General features: G+C 38.2%; 1 protein-coding gene across 2 annotated transcripts; it reads right to left on the minus strand.

The window, feature by feature from the left end:
- Positions 1 to 2570: 2570 nt before the first annotated feature.
- Positions 2571 to 27565, minus strand: SKA3 (spindle and kinetochore associated complex subunit 3). 2 transcript variants are annotated; one of them, XM_006159513.2, is made up of 9 exons: positions 27386 to 27565; positions 21721 to 21782; positions 21440 to 21605; positions 18350 to 18761; positions 13169 to 13254; positions 9070 to 9155; positions 4181 to 4384; positions 3026 to 3153; positions 2571 to 2606 (listed from the first exon to the last, which is right to left on the minus strand). In XM_006159513.2, the coding sequence occupies exons 1-8, from the start codon at positions 27486 to 27488 to the stop codon at positions 3028 to 3030; spliced, it is 1245 nt and encodes a 414-aa protein (XP_006159575.1). In that variant the 5' UTR covers positions 27489 to 27565; the 3' UTR covers positions 2571 to 2606; positions 3026 to 3027. The 2 variants fall into 2 exon arrangements, with proteins under 2 accessions (XP_006159575.1, XP_027631956.1); XM_027776155.1 differs by lacking the exon at positions 21721 to 21782 and having other exon boundaries at positions 27386 to 27503.
- Positions 27566 to 27609: the final 44 nt, after the last annotated feature.

The raw sequence follows: 27609 nt of genomic DNA on the forward strand, positions 1-27609 counted from the left end.
TAGACTAACTGAATTTGAGGGGCTATCACACAAGTGGCGTTCCCTCACAGGCAATCATTTTGATTCCCTCTTTTCATTCCATATCCCTCTCTAGCTGCTGCCCCATTTCTCTCCTTTCTTTAGCAAAACTGGTCAAAAGAGCTGTCTAGTGGTCAGCAGGTGGTATGGTGGTTAAAGGGGATGGACTCCCACATGGCCAACCATGGTATGAGTCCCAGACGCTTGCTTTCTCACTTTCCTTTCTCTCTCTGGTCAAATTAGAAACAAAAATAATAAATAAAATTCAATAAATAATTCTTTACATCTGTCATTATTGCTCACACCATCCAAATTAATCAGTGTTGTCAACAATATCAACCAAATCTGATGGTGAATTCTCTGCCCTTTTTTCGTGAACTCTTAGCAATACTGACAGAACTGGTCACTCTTAAAATATTTTCTCCCTACTTTACTGGCCTCTTCTCAATCTTCTTTGCTAGGTTACTCTGCCTTATTCCTCCATAGTATTTAATACACTTTAAATATACCTCTCTCTCTCCATCAGCAGTCCCGGCCAGTTCTGTGGATTTATATACACAGATGGTAAGCAGCAAAAGAAAAAGGTGATATAAATTTTAGAGTTGTCAACATAAATAAGTTTGACTAGAGCTTTACTTGAAAATGAAAGTAAGTATGGTTATTTTACATTTTATTTTGGAAAAACTATATAGTAATTCCTAGGAAAAGGAGTAAGTAAATCAAGTTTTGTCTTGGGGACAGTTTTCTGACAAAATAGAGCATAACATAACAGGTTTTCCATTTGACTTTCAAGGCTCAATCATTGAAGAGAGAACCTTTACTGCATCTCATTTCCCAAAACGAATCCTTTAAAGCACCCATCAGGATACTTGGCAATATTGTTTTTTCTCAAATTTTAAGCCTGTCTGCACAGTACACTAGGCCCTTACTTTTCCCATTGGCTAGAATTTTTAAGTTCTCCAAGAGCACTATGACGAACTTAATTACTTTTCAGTTGTATTTAAATTGGAAGATATGCGGCTGGATGGACAGGACAGTTTGACACCGTCAGGTAGTTCTAGAGGCTCCAGCAGCAAGGATCAGAGTTTAGCAGTGTGGTGGAAGGAGCTGAGGTGAGACGATGAACCCAACACAGTGCAAAAGCTGGAAGACAAGAGGAGAAAATAAAAACTTGTCAGCAGTGAGAAGAAGGAAAGAGGAGACTATGAATAACAAAATACGTCGAGCTTTGCTTTCATTTAATCCTGTCCAGTTTCTTTAATGGATGGATCCCAGAATAGCTGTAAACAGATACAAATAAAATAATTAAAGTCAAAACAAATGATACTATGGCTATATATTTTATACTTATAGAATGGTTGAGAATAGATTCCCAGTAATATCCAACTTGATCATGTGGAAGTCTGAGACTCAGGGATCATAAGTTCTATATCAAAACATTATGTTATTAATCTAAGCTGGCAAATGTCAATTTTTTTTTTTTTACTACCAGTCAAAATTTAATTTTAAATATCCTCCTCAAATAAGACACATACTTCCTTCAGAATGGTAAGATACTCACTTTCACCAGTTTTCTTTGTTGCCAACATCTTGGATGTTTTGTCTTTCATATTTATGGAATCCTTTGCTGGGAGGCACTGCTTTAACTGCTACTGGGGTAGCTAAGTTTGAGTTGTATTTTGACAAAATCTGAAACAAAAAGCAAACTCCTTTTTATCAAGTCACACGAACAACCTAATATCAATTTGAAAGATTATAAAATCTTTAAGAAAACTCATGGAAAGTTTAAAATATGGGTTATTTAAAACACTCTGAAATTTTAAAATAATGCCTACAGCTATTCAACAGCAATGAAAAGATACAGAAACTTAACTTGGATGTGAAGGTCTGATTTTTAGAGCCAGAAATGCACTAACAGAGGTTTAATGGAAACAAGTAGCAATGCACTTTTGAGTAAATTATGCCGGTATGAGAATCTGAAATAGCAGCAATGTTTCACTCATGGATAATAAAGAATATGACATACTAAATACAAGAAAAATCAACTCCTGTGAAGATACAGATGCTCCTTCCTATACCTTTTTTCTTTAGGTTTTTGCCATAGGGAACATGCACTCACCCAAAAGACACAGAGAAAGTGAAAGGAAAAGTGAGAAATTACCCCCTCAGGGGATGGCCATACCACAATCCCTTCTTCTCCTGGGATTTTGGGCACTCATGCACATGTACCCGGCATGATTTTTAAGCTGCCAGGTCCTGGACTTGAACCACTTCAATTATGTGGGAGTCTAGTGCCTTAAACACCATGCCACCTGCAGGTCCTGGCTCACCCAAATTATATCTCTTACGAAAAAGACAGAAAAAGAAATACTTTATTGACACTGAGGATGAATCAGTTCCAATGGCATTTGGTATTTACCCAGCTAGTTTATCCATGACTCTCCATAAGCCTGGGAGACTTCTAGAAAGGTTGTGAAGACTGCCATATGCCTACGCACTAACTGTCAAAATGAAAATATGTAGCCACTAGCTTTTCCTCTGCTTAGCAGAACCTGAGGTGAGACGATGAACCCAACACAGTGCAAAAGCTGGAAGACAAGAGGAGAAAATAAAAACTTGTCAGCAGTGAGAAGAAGGAAAGAGGAGACTATGAATAACAAAATACGTCGAGCTTTGCTTTCATTTAATCCTGTCCAGTTTCTTTAATGGATGGATCCCAGAATAGCTGTAAACAGATACAAATAAAAAATTTAAAGTCAAAACAAATGATACTATGGCTATATATTTTATACTTATAGAATGGTTGAGAATAGATTCCCAGTAATATCCAACTTGATCATGTGGAAGTCTGAGACTCAGGGATCATAAGTTCTATATCAAAACATTATGTTATTAATCTAAGCTGGCAAATGTCAATTTTTTTTTTTTTTACTACCAGTCAAAATTTAATTTTAAATATCCTCCTCAAATAAGACACATACTTCCTTCAGAATGGTAAGATACTCACTTTCACCAGTTTTCTTTGTTGCCAACATCTTGGATGTTTTGTCTTTCATATTTATGGAATCCTTTGCTGGGAGGCACTGCTTTAACTGCTACTGGGGTAGCTAAGTTTGAGTTGTATTTTGACAAAATCTGAAACAAAAAGCAAACTCCTTTTTATCAAGTCACACGAACAACCTAATATCAATTTGAAAGATTATAAAATCTTTAAGAAAACTCATGGAAAGTTTAAAATATGGGTTATTTAAAACACTCTGAAATTTTAAAATAATGCCTACAGCTATTCAACAGCAATGAAAAGATACAGAAACTTAACTTGGATGTGAAGGTCTGATTTTTAGAGCCAGAAATGCACTAACAGAGGTTTAATGGAAACAAGTAGCAATGCACTTTTGAGTAAATTATGCCGGTATGAGAATCTGAAATAGCAGCAATGTTTCACTCATGGATAATAAAGAATATGACATACTAAATACAAGAAAAATCAACTCCTGTGAAGATACAGATGCTCCTTCCTATACCTTTTTTCTTTAGGTTTTTGCCATAGGGAACATGCACTCACCCAAAAGACACAGAGAAAGTGAAAGGAAAAGTGAGAAATTACCCCCTCAGGGGATGGCCATACCACAATCCCTTCTTCTCCTGGGATTTTGGGCACTCATGCACATGTACCTGGCATGATTTTTAAGCTGCCAGGTCCTGGACTTGAACCACTTCAATTATGTGGGAGTCTAGTGCCTTAAACACCATGCCACCTGCAGGTCCTGGCTCACCCAAATTATATCTCTTACGAAAAAGACAGAAAAAGAAATACTTTATTGACACTGAGGATGAATCAGTTCCAATGGCATTTGGTATTTACCCAGCTAGTTTATCCATGACTCTCCATAAGCCTGGGAGACTTCTAGAAAGGTTGTGAAGACTGCCATATGCCTACGCACTAACTGTCAAAATGAAAATATGTAGCCACTAGCTTTTCCTCTGCTTAGAAGAACCCAAGCCAGGTGGTCTTAGAAGCTTTGAATTTAGATTTTTTTTTCAGTACCAAAAGTAGCACATTAGCTTGGTTAAATAAGATAGTTTATATGCACCTTCAGGTTTTTATATAAATATCTAATTTTTAAAAGAATATTAGAAAGAAATAGTTTGGAAAAATAACCTGGAGAATATCTTCTGGAATTGTGGTTACTTCTGGAGGTGTAGGTGTTCTGAGTAGATTTTCATAAGAAGAAACTGTAGGAGAAGAGGGATCTGCAAAATTCTCAAAGCACTCCTCTGAATTTAAAACTAACGAGGTACAATCTTTAACTTCCAAATCACTTGATGAACTATTTGTTTTTGATAATGGGTGCTTTGTGGATACCTATTGAATAAAAAAAAAATCATTAAATTATGATAGTTAAAGTAATGTAGTAAATAAAAATTGTTAGTCAATTATTAGTTCTTTTGGAGTCTCTAAGTAGGCCCCAAATGACCCCTTCCCCTTCCCTGATCAAGTTCTAAATAAAATAACAAGTTCTAAATGAAAGAGGAAAACAAAACAAAACAAAACAAAACAAAGGACATGTGAAAGATAAAATATTACCTTAATTACTATTAAAGATTGAGTGAGTTAAAGCTTAATGGAGGAACTCAATGACTTGTTGACTAAACCTCAGATTTAGGTGGACTCATCCATCCTGACTCAGGCAACACTAAACTGGGCCAGCTGAGTTACAACATGGATGAGCAAAAGTTACCACATATCCTCAGCAGGCAGAATCACTCCCAAGAAGAAAGTAGATCTGAGTTAACGTTAGCATGCAGTTTATTCATGCTAAATTGACCAACTGGGTAAGTTACTCATCTCCCTAGGGTCAGAGTTAATGAAGAGAGGCTAGGAGGGCCACGTCACTAGGGTGCTGTCCACATGATCAGAAACACAGGAGTTGGATAATTGTAATGGCAAGTACTAGGAGACAGGTAACTAGATATTTGAATGGATAACATAAATTAATTTTAAAAAGTAAAAATTAGTTTCTCAGATACATGAACCACTTTATTTTTATTTTTTAAAGACATTTTTGCTATTGGGTGCTTGCGCTCACTGGAGAGACAGAAACAGAGAGACAGAAAGTGAGAAGTCATCCCTACCCCACAGGGGGAATGGTCACACTGCAATCCATTTTCCTCCATTCTCTCAAGATTTCTCCACACACGCACACCTGCCTGGGTTGAGTTTTAAGTCATTGGGTCCAGAACTTGAGCCACGGTCAACTACGTGGAAGTTCAGTGATATAACCATTACACCATATGCTTGCTGGTCCCTGTTAATTTTTTCAATTTGCCGTAGGGCACATGCACTCACCGGAGAGATAAAGAAGGAAAGTGAGAAAGCCCCTCCACCTCCCAAAGGGCATGACCACACTGCAATCCCTTAGGAATGCACACACGTGTTTGGTGTGGCTCAAGCTGCCGGGTCCAACACTCAAACCTTGCAGTAGGCTACATGGGATCCAGCCAATCTATCTACCACCTCATCAGTTGGCCCTGCACTAGCTACATTTTAAGTGCTCAAAAGCTACATGTGATTAGTGGCTACCATATTGGAGCAGCACAGATTTTTATTTTGGAGAGGTTTTTGCTATAGGGCGTGTGTGTTCGCCAGAAAGACGGAGAGAGACAGAGAGACAGAAAGTGAGAAATCATCCCCCAGGGGGATGGCCACGCTGCAATCCCTTCTCTATTCTCCTTTCCAAATCTTGGGCACACATACACACACATGCCCAGCGTGAATTTAAGCCACCAGGTCTGGGACTCGAACCGCTGTTGACTACATGAGAGTCCAGCAACATAGCCATTACGCCAACTGCTAGTCCCTAGTATCAAAGATAACTGAATATTTCCAATATGGAAAACTCTATTGGTTACCCCTAGTTACTACTTGTAGTCTACGGAATTGGTTGTCTTGTCTTTATTTTTTAAGAGAGATTTTTTTTGCTATAGGGTATATGCACTTGCCAGAGAGACAGAAAGTGAGAAATCACTCCCTGAGGGGGATGACCACATGGCAATCCCTTCTCCATTCTCCTCTTGGGATTTTGGGTATGCACACATATATGCCCCCATGCAAGTTTTAAGCTGGGACTCGAATTGTGGTCGACTGTAGGAATCCAGCAATGTAACCATTTAGCTACCTGCTGGTCCCAGTACTGGTTATCTTAAGTATTCATAATGACTTTAAAAAAAGGATAGGTTATGATTATAATAAATCTGTTCATTGAAAAAAAAAAACATAAAAAAATCCATAAATTTATCCTCCAAAGATAACCACATTTTAGTGTGTTTCTATCCATTTTTTTCTTAACCTATATTTCAGAGTATACATATATATACATAGTTGTCCATGAAAATATTCTTGTATGTTCTCATGTTTTTCAAAACATGATAGTTACACATCACGGATATTCCTTATTGCATTTTTTTCCTCCTCTATCATTTATTGATACTGTTCCTCATGTTTCACTCTTACAAATACTACTGTTCTTTCCCTTCTATCATCCTTGGTATAAATCTTTGTCCCAATTTGCCTTTAAAGCAAATTTTTGGGACCAGCAATTGGCATAATGGCCATGTCACTGGACTCCCATGTAGTTGACCACTGTTTGAGTCCCAGGCCCGGTGGCTTAAACTCATGCTGGGCATGTGTGCGTGTGTGCCCAAGATCCTGAGGAGAATGGAGAAGAGGTTGCAGTGTGGTCATCCCCCCTGGGAGGTGATTTCTGGCTTTCTGTCTCTGTCTTTCTGGCAAGCACATACACCCTATAGTAAAAACCTCTCGAAAAGAAAATAACTGAGACATAAAGGAGATGAAAAAAAAATTATTTTTTAGAGAGATTTTTGATATAGGGAGTATGTACTTGCTGGAGAGACAAAGACAAATGCAAGAAATCACCCCCTGGGGGGATAGCCATGCTGCAATCCCTTCTCTCATGATTTTAGGCGTGCACGTGCACACACACACACACACACACACACACACACGTGTGCTTGGCATGAGGTTTTTTTAAAACTTTATTTATTTTAATTTGACCAGAGAGGGACACAGCGAGAAAAAGAGGGAGGGAAAATGAGAGGGACTGGCAGGTAGCATGGTGGTTAAGGGTGCTGGACTCCCCACATGGTCGACTGTGTTTTGAATCCCTGACCTGGCGATTTGGCTTGCTTTCTCACTTTCCCTCTCTCATTGTCTCTCTCTGTCCTTCTCTGGTCCAATAGAAAAAAAAAAGAAAGAAAAGAAAGAAGGAAGGAAGAAAGGAAGGAAAGAAAGAGGGAGAGAAAAAGAGAGAGAAAGAGAGAGAGGGGGAAAGAGAGGGGGGGAAGAGAGAGGGGGGAAAAGGAGGGAAGGAGGGAGAGAAAAAGAGAAACTGCTGGTCCCAGTACTGGTTATCTTAAGTATTCATAATGACTTTAAAAAAAGGATAGGTTATGATTATAATAAATCTGTTCATTGAAAAAAAAAAACATAAAAAAATCCATAAATTTATCCTCCAAAGATAACCACATTTTAGTGTGTTTCTATCCATTTTTTTCTTAACCTATATTTCAGAGTATACATATATATACATAGTTGTCCATGAAAATATTCTTGTATGTTCTCATGTTTTTCAAAACATGATAGTTACACATCACGGATATTCCTTATTGCATTTTTTTCCTCCTCTATCATTTATTGATACTGTTCCTCATGTTTCACTCTTACAAATACTACTGTTCTTTCCCTTCTATCATCCTTGGTATAAATCTTTGTCCCAATTTGCCTTTAAAGCAAATTTTTGGGACCAGCAATTGGCATAATGGCCATGTCACTGGACTCCCATGTAGTTGACCACTGTTTGAGTCCCAGGCCCGGTGGCTTAAACTCATGCTGGGCATGTGTGCGTGTGTGCCCAAGATCCTGAGGAGAATGGAGAAGAGGTTGCAGTGTGGTCATCCCCCCTGGGAGGTGATTTCTGGCTTTCTGTCTCTGTCTTTCTGGCAAGCACATACACCCTATAGTAAAAACCTCTCGAAAAGAAAATAACTGAGACATAAAGGAGATGAAAAAAAAATTATTTTTTAGAGAGATTTTTGATATAGGGAGTATGTACTTGCTGGAGAGACAAAGACAAATGCAAGAAATCACCCCCTGGGGGGATAGCCATGCTGCAATCCCTTCTCTCATGATTTTAGGCGTGCACGTGCACACACACACACACACACACACACACACACGTGTGCTTGGCATGAGGTTTTTTTAAAACTTTATTTATTTTAATTTGACCAGAGAGGGACACAGCGAGGGGAAGAGGGAGGGAAAATGAGAGGGACTGGCAGGTAGCATGGTGGTTAAGGGTGCTGGACTCCCCACATGGTCGACTGTGTTTTGAATCCCTGACCTGGCGATTTGGCTTGCTTTCTCACTTTCCCTCTCTCATTGTCTCTCTCTGTCCTTCTCTGGTCCAATAGAAAAAAAAAAGAAAGAAAAGAAAGAAGGAAGGAAGAAAGGAAGGAAAGAAAGAGGGAGAGAAAAAGAGAGAGAAAGAGAGAGAGGGGGAAAGAGAGGGGGGGAAGAGAGAGGGGGGCAAAAGAGGGGAAGAGAGAGAGAAAAAGAGAAAGAGAGAGAGCGAGAAAGAGAGAAAAGAAAGTAAGTTAGTTAAATAAAATAATTCTTTTAAAAAAAAAGAAAGTGAGAAAGCAAGCTGCTAGGATTGATACTCAAACTGCAGTGGGCCATCTAGGAGTCCAGCACCCTTAACCATCATGCCACCTGCCAGTCCCACTTGGCATGAATTTTAAGCTGCCAGGTCCAGGACTTGAACCACCGTCAACTACATGAGAGTCCAGCGACACAACTATTACACCATCTGCTGGTCCAGATGAAAAAATTTTAATGCTCTTGATCTGTGCTAGTAAATTGCTCAGAAATGTAATGTAAATATACTGCATTAATCTATTAGACTATTTGAGTGTGAAAGTATCTGAATTATTAAGACAAAAATTAGATCTTTTAATTTTATGGAAATTTACCAAAGCTGTGCTGTTCTTTGTAGAAGGAATTTTCAAACCAGGAGTGCAGAATGTAGGTGCCAAGGGGGAATTTGTATACTCAGCACCTAGAAGATACACAAAGGAGCATAAAAATAAAATTGAAATCTTTGTTCAGAGTTACAAACTTTGCCAATATAATCTGTGTGCTTTATTTTTAATAACTGTCACATTCTCATATGTAATTATCATTAATACTAACAAAAGTCTGACAACAGTACAAAGTGCAAAAGCAATACACAATAATGAATATTTGTTATATAATAAATACAAGTACAACAAACTATTCAAAATATAATTTGGAAAAAGATGTATATTTATATATATATTTATATATATATTTCCTCATATGAGAGAAAGGAAGAGAATGAAAGGGACAGAGTCAGAGATAGGTATTATTGACAGTCTTGCTCTTTTTGCAATCCTCCTGACCCAGTCTCTCAATTAACTAGAATTACAGACACACACAGCTGCACCCAGTGTGTTCACATTGGCTCAGGCACCAAACCTAGGCCTTCCATGTGGCTTCTAGCCTCCTAAGCAGTGCCACTATCTGTGCCTTACCATGGCTTGTCCTTAAAAAAAGATGATTTTCTTTTTCTTTTCTTTTTTTGGAGAGGTTTTTGCTATAGGGCGCATGTGCTCACCAGAAAGACAGAGAGGCAGAAGGACAGAGAGTGAGAAATCACCCCCCCAGGGGATGGTCACGCCACAATCCCTTCTCCTCCATTCTCCTCTCAGGATCTTGGGCATGCATACACATGCATACAGTGTGATTTTAAGCCACCAGGTCCGGGACTTGAACTGCAGTCAACTACATGGGAGTCCAGCGACGTAGCCATTATGCCATCTGCTGGTCCCAAGAAAGATGTTTTTCACAGGAGTAACAAAGAGGACACAATAACTATAGATAAATTTATTAAGAAATAATTTTTGGAAAAAATGATTCAACTTCTGAAGAAAAAGGAGATGTAGGAAGAGAGAGGAAGTCATGTGTTTTCCAAGACATGAGGACTTACTTTAGGAGCTAGAGTAATAAAGAACAGTGTAACATTAGTAAGGATGGAAGAATGGAGTACTGGAACAGAGAGTTCAATGTATTTTCTGACATTTGCTATGTACAGCACATAGTATTATCATCAATGAAATCTTTTAGAAAATAGAAAAGTTAAGTATGCTAGAAAAACACTATGACTGGCAAAATATTTTAAGTCTAAAAATCAAGAGCTAGAAATGATGGAGAAACAGGAACTCGAACACTGTTGATGAAAATATAAATCGGGGCCAGCAGGTAGCAGTTAAGGCACTGGACTCCCATATGGCTGACCACGGTTCAAGTGTCAGATCTGGGGGTTTGCTTCCTCACTTTCCCCCTCTCCCTCTCTCTGTCTTTCTTCGCTATTCACACATGCCCTATAGCAAACTTAAAAATAACAACAATAATAAATAAACTGAGTAATTAATTTTTAAAAAAGAATGAGTGAGAAAAAAAGTTGTTATCAGACATACAAAATTAGAGATTATTTCACAGAGACAAGATATAGCATATCAGGGACCAGCAGTTACCATAATGGCTATGTCGCTGGACTCCCATGTAGTCGAGTGCGGTTCAAGTTCCTGACCCGGTGGCTTAAAACTCACGCTGGGCGTGTGTGTGTGAGTGCCCAAGATCCCAAGAGGAGAATGGAGGAGAAGGGATCGCGGTGTGGCCATCCCCCCTGGGGGGTGATTTCTCGCTTTCTGTCTCTCTGTCTCTCTCTGTCTGTCTGGCAAGCGCACGTGCCCTATGGCAAAAACCTCTCCAAAAAAAAAAAAAAAAAAAAAGATATACCATATCAAAGAACTACTTCAGTAAGAAAACTAAACCCTGAAGGGATGAGTGAGCTATCTGAAGCAATGTAAATACAAAAAGCCATAAATTATTAAGTATTAATAGGTATGGACTATGAAAATGGTAATAAAGATAACTTTGGTCCAAGGGATAAAAATAGCCAAACAAAAATACAATAGAAACTATTAAGAAACTACCATTTAACCAAATTACAAATGGATAAAACCAAACTTTTCATTCTCTCCATAAAATACAAAGCCTAGAATGTACTGAAAGATTCTAGTAAATGACCAATTCTTTTAAAAAAATTATCCCACTTCAGAAGCTATAAATATTATTTTTCATTTCTAAATAGGTTATAATTGGGCCAACCAGTGGCATGGTGGTTAAGGCAGCTGGATCCCACATGGCTGACTAAGTGGATCTAGTCCTGGACCCAGTAGCTTGAAAAACATGGGGGCCATGTGTGTACACATGTCCAAAATCCCAAAAGAAGGGAGAAATGGAGTAGAACAGATTGCAGCATGACTATACCCCCCCTAGGGGGTGCTCTCTCATTTTCTCTGTTTCTTCTGTCTCTCTCCAGTGAGTGTATGTACCCTCTGGCAAATTATAAATAAATAAATAAATAGTAAGTAAGTAAGTTACAATCCACTGGAAATTTATTTTTGAGTATGGTATGAAGTGATGGTTCAATGTATTTTTTAAAAATCAGCTATTCTTTAATATAATCATGCTCTTTTTTTATAAGCTGGTTATAAACTTACTACGAGTCATTTATATTTCTTTAAACCTGTTTACGCCAGCACTACTTGTTAATTTATTAATGTAATTTACTAATGTAATATACAAAAAGAGATTTTTTCTGAAAATATGTCCAAAACTTTGGAGGACTTGATGAAGACATGTTTAAAATTTGCCAATAAATTTGTACAGATCAGGGACCAGCAGCTGGTATAATGGCTATGTCGCTGGACTCCCATGTAGTCAACTGTGGTTTGAGTCCTGGGCCTGGTGGCTGAAACTCATGCTGGGCGCGTGTGCGTGCATGCCCAAGATCCCAAGAGGAGAATGGAGGAGAAGGGATTGCGGCGTGGTCATCACCCTTGAGGAGTGATTTCTCTCTTTCTGTTTCTCTTTCTGGTGAGTGCACATGCCCTATAGCAAAAGCTCTCAAAAAAAAAAAAAATTGTATAGATCTGATATGATCATAAAAATTTATTCAAAGCAATCATGTAACTCTGGGATTTTATTATTTTTTTTAAAAGAATTATTTTATTTAACTTTATTTATTTATTTTAATTTGACCAGAGAGGGATGGGGTGGTTGGGGGGGAGGAGTGAGAAAACAAGCCATCAGATCTAGGACTTGAACCATGGTTGGCCATGTGGGAGTCCAGTGACCTTAACTACCACACCACCTGCTGGCTCCGGATTTTAAAATGTTTAAAAAACAAAAAACAATGTGTTTTGTTTGCTGGGGCAAATATGAAAACACTACATAAACTTTTTTTTTTTTTTTGAGAGAGAGAGATATTTTTTGCTATAGGGCAGGTGCACTTGCCAGCGAGACAGAAAGCAAGAAATCACCCACCCAGGGGGCATGGCCACGCCACAGTGCTATCTCCATTCTCCTCTTGGGATCATGGGCACGCATGCACATGTGCCCAGCATGAGTTTTAGGCCGCCAAGTCTGAGACTCGAACCTCAGTTGAGTACATGGAAGTCCAGCGACATAACCATTATGCCATTTGCTGGTTCCAACACCACCTAAAATTTTGTTATTGGACTTTTTTTTTTAAATGGTAGCTGATGTATTCTGGATGTGGTTTATGTAAAAAAGAAAATGCATAACTCAAGTCAATAGGTTCAAGCTAAACCAGAAAACTTTGTCTTTCTTTTAGATAAAATTGTGCTGAATCTGAATGAAAAAGTACTTAATATAATTCAATGTTACAAATTATATACAGCAAGGATTGGCAGGTGGCATAGTGGTAAAGACGCAGACTCCCTCATGGCCAACCACAGTTTGAGTCCCAGACCTGGCCACTTACTTTCTCACTTCTCTCTCTCTCTGGTCAAATTAAAAAAATAATAATAACTTAAGTTAAATAAAAAAATTCTTTTTAAAAAGATTAAAAACAATCAATTAAAAGATATAGAAAACTATTCGAACATTTATAATGATAGAAAAATTTTTATATAACCTAGAAAGTATATAAGTGAGAAGTACCTTCATTTTTATACTCACCACTTTTTTCCATCTGCTGGATTATGGGGCCAGGAGTAGCCAAAAACTTATCATTGGCCATACTTTCTGTTTCTACAGTCTCCTCACTGGTGTGATTCATAGGGAATAAAAGCATTAAAAAAGTTAACATCAGACCTCTAGGAAGAAACTTTTATCTGATGATATATATATATTTTTTTTTTTTTGAGAGGTTTTTGCTATAGGGCGCATGCATTCGCCAGACAGACAGAGAGAGACAGAGAGGCAGAAAGTGAGAAATCACCCCCCAGGGGGATGGCCACGCTGCAATCCCTTCTCCTCTGCTCTCCTCTCGGGATTCTGGGCACGCACGCACACACGCCTAGTGTGAGTTTTAAGCCACTGGGTCTGGGACGCAAACCGCGGTCGGCTACATGCGAGTCCAGCGACATAGCCATTATGCTAACTGCTGGTACCAATATATATATCTATATCTATATATATCTATATCTATATCTATATCTATCTATATCTATATCTATATCTATATATATATATCATCAAGTCTGGGCTAACATTTAGTTTTATTTTATAGACTACAACACCCAAGACTCATGAACAATGCAAATATACATATATATACATATATATACATATATATTATATAGCCATGGCTCAAAAAAGTTAAAAAAATGTTTATATTATCAATTGATAATAGTCTTGACCTAGAGAAGTGAATTAAAAACCTCTGACTTATTAAAGAAAAGCTATAAGTTCAACTCACTAGTTCAAATATACAAAATGTAAAGCTCATCACTTCAAAATCACAAACTGGAACTTTATAACCAGTACAGAGATATAGATTAAAAATCTGTCATTTGTTTTTTAAAAGACATTTTATTAAGATTATTCTACCTAACTATATAGATGTTTGGAATACAGCTATAAAGAGAAGTATTGAATACTACCAAATGGATTAAAATGGATTTTTCACTTATAAGTTTCCTGCTTTGAACTAAAACAAAATGAACCATGCTGCCCTTAACATCATGTATAAACATTTTAAAAAGTATGTGTATAAAGCATGACACATATACCAAAAAGTATATACAATGTGTAATTTAAAATGAATTGAAAAATTAATGTCAATATACTCAGTATCCATCTGCCTTAAGATATAGAATACTACTAGTACCTGTAACCCTCTATGGAAGTTTCTCAAGTGGGTACCCTTATCTGCCCTATAGAGGTTAGTATCTTCTTAGTTTGCTTAATACTTTTTACTTGTTTTTGTTTTTGCCATAGGGCATGTGCACTCTCTGGAGACAGAGAGATAGTAAGAGGCAAAGTGAAAACTCACCCCTAAAGGGAGATGACCACACCACAATCCATTCTCCTCCTGAAATTGGACATGCATGTACATTGATGCCACATAATTTTCAAGTTACCAGGTCCAAGACTCGAACCACAGTCATCCAATGTGAGTTCAGCGCCTTAAACACCATGCTACCTGCTGGCCCTAATACTTTAACTTTTTATCTATGTGCTCTTAATTATTTCCTGTTTTTCCAAATAAATGAAATCATAGTATTTTATATATATATACACACACCATTCCACACTTTCTGATTAGTTCCCTTGAATTCAAGTCTTCATGAAAAATTTCATAAAGGTTTTACATACAATGCAAATTATCTCTTCAGAAGTTTCATCAGTGCCTATCTACATTATAAAAGTGCCTATCTTCTTTTTAAGAATTGTTTTATTTAACTTTATTTATTTTGATTTGACCAGGGGTGGGGGGGGTGAGGGAGTGAGAGAGCAAGCTGCCAGGTCTGGGACTCAAACCACAGTCGGTCATGTGGGAGTCTAGTGCCCTTAACCACAATGCCACTTGCTGGCCCCAAGTGTGTATTTTCTTATGTCTTCCTCAGTGTTACATATAACCTGTCTTTTTAAACATTGGGTCACTTTTTGTATAGAAAAATATGTCATGACTTTTCTTTTTTTGGAGAGGTTATTGCTATAGGGCGTGTGCGCTCACCAGACAGACAGAGACAGACAGAGAGACAGACAGAAAGCGAGATATCACCCCCCAGGGGGGATGGCCACACCGCGATCCCTTCTCCTCCATTCTCCTCTCGGGATCTTGGGCACGCACACACACGCGCCCAGCATGAGTTTTAAGCCACCGGGTCCGGAACGCAAACCGTGGTCGACTACGTGGGAGTCCAGCGACATAGCCATTACGCCAACTGCTGGTCCCTGTCATGACTTTTTAAAAGACTCAATATTATCTCTCTTATTTTAATGAGCCTAGTTAAAACCTGGACATAAAATACAAATATCTGGAAAGGTAACAAATAATATCTCATTTTAGTTGAATTTCTTTACTTGTGGAGTAAATATGTTTAACATATGCTTATTGGACATTTGTGTTTCTTCTTTTGTTAATTGTTAACTTATGTCCTTTACTCATTTTTCAAATTCAGGTGTTTGTCATTAATTGATGTATACAGATTTTCAAAATACTGGGTCAGCTAGTGGAGTAGTAGTTAAGGTGGCTGGATCCCACACTGCCAACTGTGTAGTTCAAGTCCCAGAACTACTGGCATGAGAACACACTAGGTGAGTATATGTACAAACCCAAAACCTCAAAGGAGGAGGAAATGGTGAGGGGATCGCAGTGTGATCATTATTTCCCATGGGGCATGCTTCCTCACTTTCCCTCTGTCTCTTACTACAACAAGCATACATGACCTCTAGCAAATTTTTAAAAATGTTATTATATATATGTAATATGTATGTGCAAATATTATTTTATTGTATTATAAAAACTTTTCCTGTTTTGTGTTTGTTTAAATATTTTACAGGAGAACAGTTTAAATTTTGTACATAACCAAATATACCATGTTCTTTACCATATTTGGCTTTGATATCATGCCATAATTTAACCAGCTCTTCTCTGTTATTGATATTTTGATTATTTCAAATTTTCCACTATTACAAATAAATAAATAAGGCTATAATAAATATTATTATACTGGGGACTAGCAGGTGGTGTGGTGGTTGAGGTGCTGGACATTCCCACATGGCAAAATCCAAATAATAGTTTGGCCCCACAGTGCAATGGGAAACAGATCCCACATGGCCTATTGTGGTTTGAGTCCTAGTCCCAGGAGCTTGAGAAACACATTGGGTACATGTTTTTGTACCCCATCCCACAGGATGAAGGAATGGAGAAGGGATTGCAGCGTGACCGTGCTCCACTGGTGAGTGCTTCCTCCCTCTCTCTCTTTGTCCCTTTCTGGCAAGTGCACACGTCCTCTGGCAAGAAGAAATAATAATAATAGTTGTTAAAGCTAGAGATTTATGTTTAGATATTGCTTGAGTGGTATTTTCATTATAACTTTTATGACTTTAACTACCATTTTAATGCTAACCACCCTCAAAATCTTTGTAGTATGGCCCTGAATTCATCACTGAGCTTTCACTATGAAAATACTTAAGTTTAAGAGGCAGTAGAAAGGTCTACAGGTACCTTAAAGTCAACAGATAAACATATCGCTCCATCCCCGAACCCCTCATGCTACATTTTTACCTTAGATGTTTTCCCTAGCACATCCTAGGCAACAAGACAGCAATGTGGGGTTTATTTTAGATCCTCCTCTCTTTCCAAGCCTCCATACCAAATCAGTCACAGATCTGTACTGATTGTATCCCTGTATCTTCCCTTTTCTATTCCTACAAATACCATCTTTTTTCAGATCTTATCATTCCTTCTACAGACTCTCATCTAAAGAAACCAATAACTCACATTTTACTGATGGAATTGGTAATTCAGGGAAGTTTGAAAAGTATCTGAAAACATTTTAAAGAAAAGATACTGTCTGAAACATCATATTTATTCTAGGAAAAAACTCAAATGTAAAAAATCTTTAAAGTTAGCTAAAATGTGCCTTTTAGAAAAGTTACTTACCTTTTAGTCTTCTTCACATATTTAAGGCCTATGGTATAATCTTCATTCAAACACATGGTATATTCAGAGATACCAAACTGCTCTAACTTAGGAGTTACACACTCACAATCATCCATCCTTAGTGCACGTGTTGGAGTTTTTAGTACTTTAGGTAGTGATTGTATGGTAGGTGAGGTTACAGTTTTAGGCTCTTCCTTATGGTTATTTACTGCATGTGGAGGGTTTGGTATAATTTGTGATACCATGTATCGCTCAAGTCCAAAATCTGAAAGTTGTGGACTACGTGGCGACTTCTCAGAAACAGAACTGCTTGGAATAAGAGGATTAGACAGATCATCCTTCACATCAGGCTTTTGAAAATTCTCACACTTGGCCAACTCTGGGGTAGAAGCAATGACTTCTTGCTCATTTACTAGGAAGAAAAAAATCAGAGGTAAAATTCTTGTCAACTATCAACATAGACAATCTTGTGTTTACTCAAACAACATAAAATAGCTTCATATGAAATTTCTCCCATCACGTGACCGTGCTCCACTGGTGAGTGCTTCCTCCCTCTCTCTCTTTGTCCCTTTCTGGCAAGTGCACACGTCCTCTGGCAAGAAGAAATAATAATAATAGTTGTTAAAGCTAGAGATTTATGTTTAGATATTGCTTGAGTGGTATTTTCATTATAACTTTTATGACTTTAACTACCATTTTAATGCTAACCACCCTCAAAATCTTTGTAGTATGGCCCTGAATTCATCACTGAGCTTTCACTATGAAAATACTTAAGTTTAAGAGGCAGTAGAAAGGTCTACAGGTACCTTAAAGTCAACAGATAAACATATCGCTCCATCCCCGAACCCCTCATGCTACATTTTTACCTTAGATGTTTTCCCTAGCACATCCTAGGCAACAAGACAGCAATGTGGGGTTTATTTTAGATCCTCCTCTCTTTCCAAGCCTCCATACCAAATCAGTCACAGATCTGTACTGATTGTATCCCTGTATCTTCCCTTTTCTATTCCTACAAATACCATCTTTTTTCAGATCTTATCATTCCTTCTACAGACTCTCATCTAAAGAAACCAATAACTCACATTTTACTGATGGAATTGGTAATTCAGGGAAGTTTGAAAAGTATCTGAAAACATTTTAAAGAAAAGATACTGTCTGAAACATCATATTTATTCTAGGAAAAAACTCAAATGTAAAAAATCTTTAAAGTTAGCTAAAATGTGCCTTTTAGAAAAGTTACTTACCTTTTAGTCTTCTTCACATATTTAAGGCCTATGGTATAATCTTCATTCAAACACATGGTATATTCAGAGATACCAAACTGCTCTAACTTAGGAGTTACACACTCACAATCATCCATCCTTAGTGCACGTGTTGGAGTTTTTAGTACTTTAGGTAGTGATTGTATGGTAGGTGAGGTTACAGTTTTAGGCTCTTCCTTATGGTTATTTACTGCATGTGGAGGGTTTGGTATAATTTGTGATACCATGTATCGCTCAAGTCCAAAATCTGAAAGTTGTGGACTACGTGGCGACTTCTCAGAAACAGAACTGCTTGGAATAAGAGGATTAGACAGATCATCCTTCACATCAGGCTTTTGAAAATTCTCACACTTGGCCAACTCTGGGGTAGAAGCAATGACTTCTTGCTCATTTACTAGGAAGAAAAAAATCAGAGGTAAAATTCTTGTCAACTATCAACATAGACAATCTTGTGTTTACTCAAACAACATAAAATAGCTTCATATGAAATTTCTCCCATCAGCAAAAGTTTTAATTCTTTAAATTTCATTTCAAGTCCTTCCAGTAAATTTTGGTCATCTTCCTCTTGTCTGCCCATATCCCATCTTTATGATACAATAGAGAAGGAAAGCAGACTACAGTATTAAAAGATGAAAAACTGACACTCCCAAGTTACAGTCCAATTTCCTTACTTCTCCAGTTACTGTGACTTACCACTCTTAATATTTTCTGAAACTATTCTATCATTTTATGACATTAATTACAGTGTAGCATGAACTATTCTAGACTTAACATAAAATATAATATTATTTAAGAGTTTTAACTTCTAGATGCCTAAATAAAAAGTTATCTGTATAAAAATTAATTTTTATCCTAGGTCAGACTGGAATGCCTATTATTAAAAGCTAAGAGAAATAATAGGAGACCACTTGAAAGATACATAGTTTCTCAACCATTAATAGGTTTTATACTTTGATATCATGGTGTTTTAGAGACACTTTGGAGACCCTCTGATTCACTGAGTCCTGTTTTGGCATTGCCCTTTCTGTTAATTCTGAGGAATGATACAAAAGTTGCAAAAACCCATTACTGAATTTATTACAGGGCTATCACTGATGAGATTAATAAAACAAAATCATCACCATCATCACAACTCCACAGGAAGATATTATCCCTGTTTCACAATTGAGGAAAAAGTGATTTCGAGAAATTATCCAAAGGTCACACACCTAATAACTGGAGAAGCAGTATTTGAATCCATAGTTCTTTCACACCAAAGTCAGCTGAATTCTTTCTATTATCCCATGTGGACTACTCAATATACCTTCTACACATGCCCTCAATATTTGTTAAATTTAATTAATGTCTTATTTATGTACAAAGATCAATTTCATAATAAAGACACTGATGTATGCTGAAAATATAGTCATTCAGTGGTCTGGGCATAACAATAACAACAGTGGTTAACACAGTGATTGACATGCCATGCACTGCTCTAAGCAAATTAATTTAATCCTTATACAAACTCATAAGGTAGATATATAAAGTATGATCACTTTGCAAATGAAAAACTAAGTTACAAGCTTAAGTAACTTACTGAAGACAATATAGCTATTTTGTTTGTTGGATTTTTTACATTTTTTGTTTATGCTATAGGGCACTTATGCTGGTCAAAGAGAGACAGAGAGAGAGAAAATGAGAAATCACTCCTGGGGGAATGGCCGCACCACAATCCTTTCTCTTCCATACTCCTCCTGGGAATTTGGGCACATGTGTACACACACCCAGCATGATTTTCAAGCCATCAGATCTGAGTCTTGAACCACTTCAGCCACGTGGGAGTCCAGTGCCTTAACCACTATATCCATGGCTGGCCCCCACTTGCGTCTTTTTAAACAGGGTCTGGGTATATTGCCCAGGCCAGCCTTAAGCTTGTGATCATCATGGTTCAGCCCCCCACAGTTGCTAGGACTTAGGCACATAATATTGCTGTGCCCAGTCTTGGCTCCAAATTCTAAACCACTATGGCATCCTACCTTTAATTAAAATGTTAGAGCTGAAAAAGGACTTTGTCAATTCATACAGATAAGAGAGTCCTAATCTGAAAACTCTAAATGCGAAATGCTCCAAAATCTATAACTTTTTCTTTTCTTGTTTTGAGATTTTGCTATAGGGGGTGAATGTCTGCCAGAGAGATATAGAGACACAGAGAGGAAAAAGTAAGAAATCACTCCCCAGGGGCAAGGCCACGTTGTAATCCCTTCTTCTCCAGTCTCCTCTTAGAATTTTGGGAGCACGTGTGCATGTGCACACACATACATATACGCATGCCTGGTGAGATTTTTAAGCTGCTGGGTTTGGGACTTGACTGCGCAGTTGACCACATAGGTCAACACCACCTACTAGCCCCTAAAATCTAGAACTTTTTGAGCACTGATGTGACAGCATAGTGGGAAATTCCATACTTGACCTCGCGGGATGAAATGCAATGCAAACACTGCAATACAAAAATATTATTAAAGTTCCCTTCACACTATGTGTAGTGTATATAAAACATCAATGAATTTTGTGTTTAGACTTGGAACCCATCCCAAGATTACCTCATTATGTATATTCAAATATTTATAAAATCTGAAAAAAAACCCAAACTCTGAAACATTTCTGACCCCAAGCATTTCAGATAAGGGCTACTCAACTTGTATAGCCAAAAACTCTCAGTCTACATAAGAGGGCTCAGAACAAGTAAAACAAAATAGCATGCCTTGAGGTCTCTCAGCTATTTGTTGGCAAAGCTGACAAGAAACGATATATCCTAAGTCATGTCCTTTTATCTTATACTTTTTCATTTAAAGACTTCAAAGAACTGTTTCATCTAGCATTGTGTTCTCACCTAGCATTTTGGAAAGAAGGGCAAGAACTGTACTGATATCATACCACTGATGAGCACAGCACCCAGCACAGTGAGTGCTGAATAGATGTTAACCAAATGACAGTCACAGAATGTCAAAGAATAAAAATCATGGCCAAGACTATCATGGCTGTCTTCTCTCTTTAATACTAAAATAAATGCTATAAAATGAAAGTTATTCAAACCTGAATTTATCTTGGCACGTGGATTATATCCATACTTCTCGAAAAACTCTCTTATTTTCATGATATCTGTTGAACTTTTTTTCATCATTACTTTCGCTGCCTTAATGAAACCAATGCTTTCTTGACTTTCCAATCTTGCTTTATCAAGAAGAATATTGACATCACCCTTTTATGAGGAAATAGAGTATATTAGAGTTTTTCTAACTTCTGATTGAGTGTATTTAGGTTAAAAAAATTAGTCATTACAGAAAAATAATAAATTAATTTTGTAAGAATGATACCTTTAGAGTCCAAACTTCTGAATAAAGGTCATGCAAAATTCTCACTGGATAATCTTCAACATCTTTAATATGCATATTGAAAATGAAAAAGTTCAATATATACAAGGAAAAGAAGGAAGAAAAAATTAAAAATCAGTATAGTTTCTTAGAATTTGAAAGCTCTTTAGATATTTATGATTTATATCCTGCAAATTGCTAAGAAAAGTGTTAAGGCCATTCTTTAAACTTTTATTGAGCTATAATATGCATACAGAAAAATAAACACACCATAATTATATAGTTTGATGAACTTCAGAGTGAACCTACCTGTATAAATAGCCTTCAGAAGAAATGGGGAGAGAGAAAGAGAGGGATGGAAGGAAGAAAACATTACTAGAACTCTGGAAACCATCTTGCACAACCCCCAAGAATAACCATTACTCTGATTTCTAACCCCATGAAGTTCTTGCTTATTCATGAACCTTAATTTACTTATAAAGTACGCACTCTTCTGTGGTTGTCTTCTTTCATTCAACATTCTTTGTGACATTCTCCCAATACTCATCTATCATCTATGTTCATTGTTATATAGTATTTCACGGTGTGCAGTCAAACCTATCTATCGATTCTATTGTTGATGGACTTTCAATTTTATTTAGTTTGAGACTACTATAAATACTCTTGCTTGGAATTTTCTAGAGCATGTCTTTGGTGCCAATATATTTACATTTCTGTATGCTGAAAACCTAGAAAAAGTGCTGGGTTATAGGTTATAAATATATTCGACTATAGTAGATATCTCCAAACAATTTTTCCATGTGGTTGTTACAGTTACACTCCACTAGCAGTGCACGAGCATTCCATTTATTATACACCTTTGCAAATCCTTGGTATTTTTCTCTTTTTCATTTTAGTTATCCTGGTGGATATAAAATTATACTGCTTTGGGACTTAATTTCTATTTCCTTGATGACTAATGAAGTTGATTTTTTTTTCACATATGTAATGGCCTTTGGAAGATAATTTCTTTTGAAATGTCAATTTAAGACGTTTTCATTTTTCATCTGCATTCATTGCCTTTTCCCCTTTAATCTGTAGGAACTCTATAGTTTGGATACAAATCTTTTGTTAGACATAAGTACTACAATATCTTCTTCCTCTCTACAGTCTGCCTTTCCATTCTAATTTTGAGTTTCTCTACCTTAATGTAGTCCCTACTTATTATTTTTTCTTCTATGACGAGCACTTTCTGTTTCCTATTTTTAAAAACTATGTCAATGTTTTCTTCTAAAAGCTTTATAGTTTTATGTTTTGCAATTAGAGCTACAATAGTTTAAAAGTGATTTTTTTGGTATGGTCTGAGGTAAGGATCAAGATCCATTCTTCTTTTCTCTATGGATCTCCAACTGCCTTGGCATCACTTACTGAAAAAAAAAATCCCATACCAAATTTACTATCACCTTTGTCATTAATTGGTCATATACACGACATAAAAATAGTTTTAGGGCCAGCAGGTGGCATGGTGGTTAAGGCTCTGTATCATGGTCGACTGCGGTTTGAATTCCAAACCTGAAGGCTTAAAAATCACTCCAGGCACACATGTATGCATGCCCAAAATCCCAGGACGGGAATGAAGGAGAACGGTTTGCAGTGTGGCCATTCCCCTGGGAAAGATTTCTCATTTTCCCTCTCACTGTCTATCTGCTCCTCTTGGGGAGGCATATGCATCCTATGGCATAAACAAAACAAAAATCACCCAACAACACGCACATCAGGCACATGTGCACAGGTGCCCAAAATCCTGACAGGAGAGTGTAGGAATAGGGACTGTAGTATGGCCATCCCCACTGGGGGCTGATTTCTCATTTTCACTCTCTCTGTGTCTCTCTCTCCAGTGGTGTACATGCTCAACAGGAAAAAAAAAAGGAAAGAAAAGAAAAGTTTTTAAAAGGATTATACTTCTCTTTTCCAGGACACTTCTTTGAAGATCTCCCTCTCCTTTCATCTGTTAAAAGTTCAAGTTTCACTAGGGAAACGCAAATCAAAATCATGATGAGGGCTGGCTCTGTAGCCTAATGGTTAAAGTGAGCTGGATCCTATCTGGGAAAAACCTACCAGGTGCATGTACATGTGTGCTCCAAATCCCAAGAGGATGGAGAAATGGAGGAAAAGGGATTGTGGGGTAACTATATCCCACTGAGGGATACTTTCTCCCTCTCCTGCCTCTCTGGCAGACCCGTGTGCCCTCCAGCAATTGAAAAAAATATATAAACAAGCAGTGAAATTCCGCTTCATACCCATCAGAATAACGATCATCAATACTAAATGATGGATGGTGAGGATGTGGAGAAACTAAAACCCTCGATAATTGCTGATGTAGTCACTTTAGAAAACAATTAAACATAGAGTAACTATTTTACCCAGCAATTCCACCTCTAAGAATATATCCGAGGAACTGAAAACAGGTTCACATAAAAAGTTACATATGGGACCAGCAGATGGCATAATGGCTAGGTCACTGGACTTACTAGAATCCCACGTGGTCAATCACAGTTTGAGTCCCAGATCTGGCAGCTTGAAACTCATGCTAGGCACATGTACGTGCGTGCCCAGAATTCTGGGCAACGTGAGCATCCCCTTGGGGGGTGATTTCTTTCTTTCTGGCGAGTGCACATGCCCTATAACAAAAATCTCTCCTAAAAAAAAATGTTACATATGGGGGCCAGCAAGTGGCATGGTAGTTAAGGCACTAGACTCCTACATGGCCAACTGCAGTTTGAGTCCTGGATCAGGCGGCTTGCTTTCTCACTTTCTGGTGAGTACATGTGCCCTACAGCAAATTTAACAAATAATAATAAAAAATAAAATTAAATAATTATTTTTAAAAAGTTGCATATGAATGTTACTACAGCATTAGTTATTGTAGCCAAAAATATAAACAACACAAGTGTCCATTAACTGATCAACAGACCAACAAAATGTGGTGTAGCCATAAACTATTACTCAGTGGAGCCAGCAGGTGGTGTAGTGGTTAAGGCATGGGACTCCCACATGGCTGGCTGTGGTTCAAGCACTGACTGGGTGGCTTGAAACTCATGCCAGGCATGTGTGCGTGCATGCCCAAATCCCAAGAAGAGAATGCCTCCAGGGGGGTGATTTCTTGCTTTCTCTCTGTTCTTCTCTCTGTATTTGGCAAGCACCCTACAGTGAAAATCTAAAATATTTTTAAAAGTTATTTAACAATAAATAGAATGAACTACTGATACATGCTACAATGTGGATAAATTATAAAACATTATACTATGTGAAATATGTTAACCACAAAAGACTACCTAGCATATGATTCCATTGATACGAAATACATAAGCAAATTTAGACACAAAAATAAGATTAGTGGGTGTCTAAAGTTGGTGGGGTGAGGGTGAGGTTATGAGGAATGACTATTAAAAGACACCGAGTTTTCCTTAAGGGGTGATGAAACAAACTTTTTGTTTCCATGGTTACACTACTCTGAATATAACAAAACCCACTGAATTATATCTTTAAAGAGCGAATTTTATGGTGAGTGAATTATATTTCAAAGATGTTTAAATGTCAACCAGCTTAATGATTCATTACTGTGATCATAAAGGTGAAATTGTTTGTGATCACCTTCTCTACTTACAATTTCATATTTTCTATAATACATATAAGCCAGTAATTGAATTATTTTCACTTTTTTGTAACCCCCCCCATCCCCCAATGCAGTTTGTGCAGAAATAACTTGTTGCTAAGAAGATAAATTAGCACAAACTTCGTGGAAAGTAATTCAGCATATAATCAAGAATCCAAAAATGTTAGGACCAGCAGTTGTCATAATAGCTATGTGGCTGGACTCCTATGTACTTGACCACGGTTCAAGTCCTGAAATCACGCCAGGTGCATGTGCATGCGTGCCCAAGATCTCAAGAGGAGAGTAGAGAAGGGACTGCAGCATGGCCATCCCCCCTAGGGAGTGATTTCTCACATGCCCTATAGCAAAAACCTCTTCTTGCTCAAACCCCAAAGCAAAAAACCTCTAAAAAAAAAAAAAAAAAAAAAGAATTCAAATGTTAATGAAATTTTGTATCCACTATAGTACTATCTCAATTACATGAACAAACTCAAACAAAACCAAAAGCCCTAAAATAAGAGTTTTGGAAAAGCCACCTAATAGTAGTAATAGTGTCTTCTGACGGTGGGATCATAAAGAATATTCTTTTTTTCTTCTACTTTTCCATATCACAAATTTCCTACAATGTACATATATTGTTTTTACAAAGACACACAGACAGGGACCAGCAGTTAGCGTAATGGCTATGTCGCTGGACTCCCGTGTAGTCGAATATAGTTCGCATCCCGGTGGCTGTGGCTTAAACTCATGCTGGGCACGTGTGCGTGTGTTCCCAAGATCCCGAGAGGAGAATGGAGGACAAGGGATTGCAGCGTGGCCATACCCATGAGGGGTGATTTCTTGCTTTCTGTCTCTATGTCTCTCTCTGTCTGGGGAGCGCATGCGCCCTATAGCAAAAAACTCTCAAAAAAATCTCAAAAAAAAAAAAATTTATTTACTGCCAACTGTGGAACATTTGAGTGACACGAAAGAACAATGCTGAATTGCTGCATTCTAAAAGAAATTGTTTAATTTTGTTTATTTATTTTTTTTTACTTATCTTTTTGTTGTTGTTGTTTAGATTTTTGCTATAATGTGCTCATGGGAAAGAAACACAAGAGACAGCAAGTAAGAAATGACCCGTCATGGGGGATGGCCATGCTGCAATCCTTTTTCTTCCATTCTCCTGGGATTTTGGGCACCGACGCACAAGCGACGGGGGTGTTCAAGCCTTGGGGTCTGGGAATCGAACAGTGCTCAATCATGTGGGAGTCCAGAGCCTTAACCACTATGCCATCTGCCACCCACCCACCCCCTTATTTTATTTTTTATTTTTGCCACAGGGCGCCAGTACTGGTGGGAAACAGAGAGAGGGAAATCGAGAAATCCTGCCTCGGCCCCCATGGCCACACCGCAGTCCCTTCTCCGTAGTCCTCTGGGTATTTTGGGCATCTGCGCACACATACCCGGTGTGATATTCAAGCCCCCGCCTCCGCCTCCGCCTCAGGACTCCAACCACAGTGTGGGCCAGGTGGGAATCCAGCACCTTAACCACTGCGCCAACTGCTGGCCATAAACTTATTTTGTTTTATTGACAAGCACACACTATCTGTTACTTGAAAGCATGTGAGTATAAATTGGTGTATGTATCATTAACTCAATCTGTCCTCTTAGACTGTTATTCATAATTACCGCTCCCTCTCCTCCCAACAGAATAATAGTGCTACTTTCATTATTTAAGGAGATCATTGTGGTCCTACACGGAACTAAAAAGAGATACAAAGACACACTTGAGGGGGTCCTAAAAAGAAATCATAAAAGGGTGGCACTTGGAACCCCCAGGGCTAAGTTAACGACGAGCCTATATCATTTCGACACGCGCAACATCCCCTCCTCGGATCCCTCGAGGCACTTTTGGCCACTGTCAATAAAGGTCTGAGAGCCCGCCCATTTTCTTTTCCCGACGCCCTTCCAGACCCTGGCGCGCCGGTAGCCGCAGAGCACCCCCCGCGCAGCGGAGCACCCCCAGCGCAGCGGACCGCCCGCCGCACTCACCGCTGTCCTCTCCGTCCAGCGCTCGCTGCAGCCGGCCCGTCTCGCGGTCTAGAGTGCTGGCCAGAGATCGCAGCTTCCCGCAGAAACTCCGGATTGGATCCATGATTGAGAACAGCTGAGCAGATACCAGACGCGAACAGACGCCACCTCAATGAACCCGGTACCCGCCACTCGTTTGAATCTCCGCGCCGCAGGCGTCCTGGTTCCGCGCAGGCGCAGAAGTC

This window comes from Tupaia chinensis, unplaced genomic scaffold (genome assembly GCF_000334495.1).
Source record: "Tupaia chinensis unplaced genomic scaffold, TupChi_1.0 Scaffold000634_1, whole genome shotgun sequence".
Classification (NCBI taxonomy): domain Eukaryota; kingdom Metazoa; phylum Chordata; class Mammalia; order Scandentia; family Tupaiidae; genus Tupaia; species Tupaia belangeri.

Coding starts and splice junctions, on each gene's coding strand:
- SKA3 (XM_006159513.2), bottom strand. CDS start 27,488: ATGGATCCAATCCGGAGTTTCTGCGGGAAGCTGCGATCTCTGGCCAGC. Junction 13,255..18,349: donor TATGTGAAGAAGACTAAAAG/GTAAGTAACTTT, acceptor GAATCACACCAG/TGAGGAGACTGTAGAAACAG. Junction 4,385..9,069: donor CAAAGAACAGCACAGCTTTG/GTAAATTTCCAT, acceptor TTTATTCAATAG/GTATCCACAAAGCACCCATT.